Genomic DNA, 2,626 nt, shown 5'->3' with positions numbered 1-2,626 from the left:
CCGAGCGGCAGGCTTGGCCGCCCCAGACGCAGCCGGCGGTGCCACTCAGCTCCTGAGTGCTGGCCCCAGCCGTCCACAGCTTCCTCAGCTGCACCCACCGCACAGCATGTCAGGGGGAAGCACTGTAGTGGCCGCATGGCTGGGCTCTGGTCAGTGACCTTCGCTGTGAATTAGCAGTGGTGCTGGGCTTAGATTCGCATACTGTAGAGTGGGACGTGATGGCTGGTGCTGCGGCAGCCACGCTGAGGCCTGATGTCCCCAGGGAGAAGCAACATCTGCCCAGGGGGTGGGCGAACCGGCACGGGACAGGATGTGGGGTCTCGTGAGGTGGAGGCTTCTCGGATCAGCTGCCTCATTCCGTGCTTACCCAGGAGAGACACGGTCTGGGTGGTCGTATCACGTCTCTGGAGGAGAAGACATGTGGTTTTCTGGCCTCGGACACGATGAACAGAAATCAGTTGCTGAGAACGACAGTGGATGATCCGCACTCAGACCCCTGGTGCCAGGGCAGACCGGAGCTGGGGGCTGTGGTGACGCTGCGGAAGCCCCTCGTGGAGAGAGGACTTGGGGATGGGAGCTGGGAAGGCAGAGTAGCGGCGAGGTCTGCAGGAGAGTGGACTGGGCACCGGTGTGGACGGGACAGAAGCCAGGTCAGCTCAACCCGGCCACAGCTCGTATCTGCCTCTGTTTGTGGACACAGGTGAGACTCATCTTTTTCCTTCCCTGAATCAGGGCTGCGAGAGGCCCTTGCCCGCCCTGGGTCAGCCCTCAGACAGGGGGGCTCCCCTTCAGGGCCGCGGAGGCCTGGGCAGCGTCTGGGCCTGCATGTGGCACGGGAGCCCCGTCCAGACATGGGGCCCACTCCATACCCGGGTGTTGGAGTCCATTTCCATCTATCGAGGTCTTTGGAGGCAAGACAGGCAGGACCCTAAGGTGGGAGGCATCGATGAGGGCAGATTCTTAAAAGGGGGGAAAGGAGAGAAAGGAGAAAGGGGAGCGAGGAAGACCCAGGAATCGGAGTTGCGTGCAAGTCTTCCTGCTCATCTTTTTGCAGGTCTGTATTTATATTGTTTAGCAATATTTAGTTACAATAATGCATCAGGTAAGTTAATAAGGAATCGGCATAAACGTTTTAAAGGAAGAGGGGAACAATGCATCCTCTTCCTGCTACTTTATGGCACACTAGGCTGTACATCTCTGTGATAGCTTTCATGTATACGGATGCTTAACTGTGACTTTAAAGGGTCAGGGTCTGGGGAAGGATGAGCTGTTAGCAAAGGATTTAGGAGTCCTAGGGAAGGAATAAATTGTGTGAGCAGACTCTTCAGTGGTAGTCTCAAGAAAATCTATGGCTCTCTTAAGTTTAGCAGAGAGTAGCAACTGTTTGTTTGAGGGAAAGTTTAATTAAGACTAGCAGAGAGTAGTTCGTGATTGTTGTAGGAAAAGAGTAAACTAAGAGGAAGTCACGTAGTTATGCATCAAGCAAAACCGGAGTTGATAATATCAACAAATTGCCCGTGGGTCCTTATGGCTGGGAGTTTTATCTAAGATTCGCTTTTTGTCAAAAGACCAAGGAAGCTTCCCAGGAGTCTTGATGCTCTGGGGTCTTATCTCTCCAGGAGCTTGCCCTTTGTCTTCATTCAAAGGAAATTTCCTGACCTGGAGCAGCTCAGCTTGTACTTTGCCCAGCCCAGATAGCCAGTTTAGAGCTAAGGCAATCCAGTTACAAACTGATGTTACCACAATATTTTTGAATTTATGCTTATACAAAAAAGGGAGACATAACCTAAGTTAGCAGTGGAAACTCTCATTTTTCAGAGCTTTTCCCCATTTACCCGGAATCTGTCAGTCGATAGACATTGGATAGCTTCTGTCAGCTGGGGTCGGAGGTGGTGGAGCCAGGACACCCCCCTCCCCCGCCCCCCGCCCGGATGCCCAGGACCTCTCTGGGCCTCAGGCGGGGAGACTTCTGGTCTCCTGAGCTCGGCAGGAGCTCCGACACCCCAGCCTGTGCCCCAGCCCTCCCTGACCCTCATTCCCATCACGGGGGCCGAACAAACCTGTCAAAGACGAAAATTTCCAGGGGGGACCTCCCCTTGGGCTGACTGTGCGGCCAAGTGTGTCGCCCCCAGGTCACCGCGTTCTCAGCCCTGCTCCCCTCCCCGTCACAGCGGCCCCGTCTCTGCCCATGGGGAGACGCTGCGCCTGGCCGAGTCCTGTCTGCGGCGCGGTCAACTCTGGTTACCCGCAGCCCACGCTGCCGCCCGGAGCCTGCGCGGGGCCGGTGCTCGGGGTCGGGAACTGGCGTCTCTGAGGCGAAGGCCGAGACCCCGGACACCTGCGACCGCAGCCCGTGGGGCCCTGTGACAGGTGTCCACGCGCTGGGCAGGGGTCAGAGTGGCCGCGGGGGTCTGCGTGGCTCGTCAGTGTCTGGGCCTTCTGGATTCCGGGGTTCCCGGGTTCCAGGTGCATTGCAGTCGTGCGAAGACAGGACCCCCACCAGGACTGCGCAGCCGACGTCAGGCTGAGGTGACCCCGACAACGCGCTGCTGAATGAGCTCAGCGGATGCTGCTGTGCACAGGCACCGCCGGCAGGTGTCGGAAACACATTTCTGTATTTCAGGGG

General features: G+C 57.2%; 1 protein-coding gene across 1 annotated transcript in view; it reads right to left on the bottom strand.

The window, feature by feature from the left end:
* Positions 1-2,626, bottom strand: part of LOC105854203 — an 8,813-nt gene that overhangs the window by 5,006 nt on the left and 1,181 nt on the right. The window contains exons 3-4 of the mRNA XM_012730860.1: positions 2,257-2,361; positions 870-959 (exon numbers count right to left, since the gene is read on the bottom strand). Of these exons, the coding sequence (XP_012586314.1) occupies positions 870-959; positions 2,257-2,361 (195 nt within the window). The remainder of the gene's footprint in view (positions 1-869; positions 960-2,256; positions 2,362-2,626) is intronic.

The sequence above is a fragment of the Condylura cristata genome, unplaced genomic scaffold (assembly GCF_000260355.1).
Source record: "Condylura cristata isolate star-nosed mole 26May11 unplaced genomic scaffold, ConCri1.0 scaffold00029, whole genome shotgun sequence".
Lineage (NCBI taxonomy): Eukaryota > Metazoa > Chordata > Mammalia > Eulipotyphla > Talpidae > Condylura > Condylura cristata.
The sequence above is the reverse complement of the archived record's forward strand: the minus strand, read 5'-3'. Positions and strand labels throughout refer to the sequence as shown.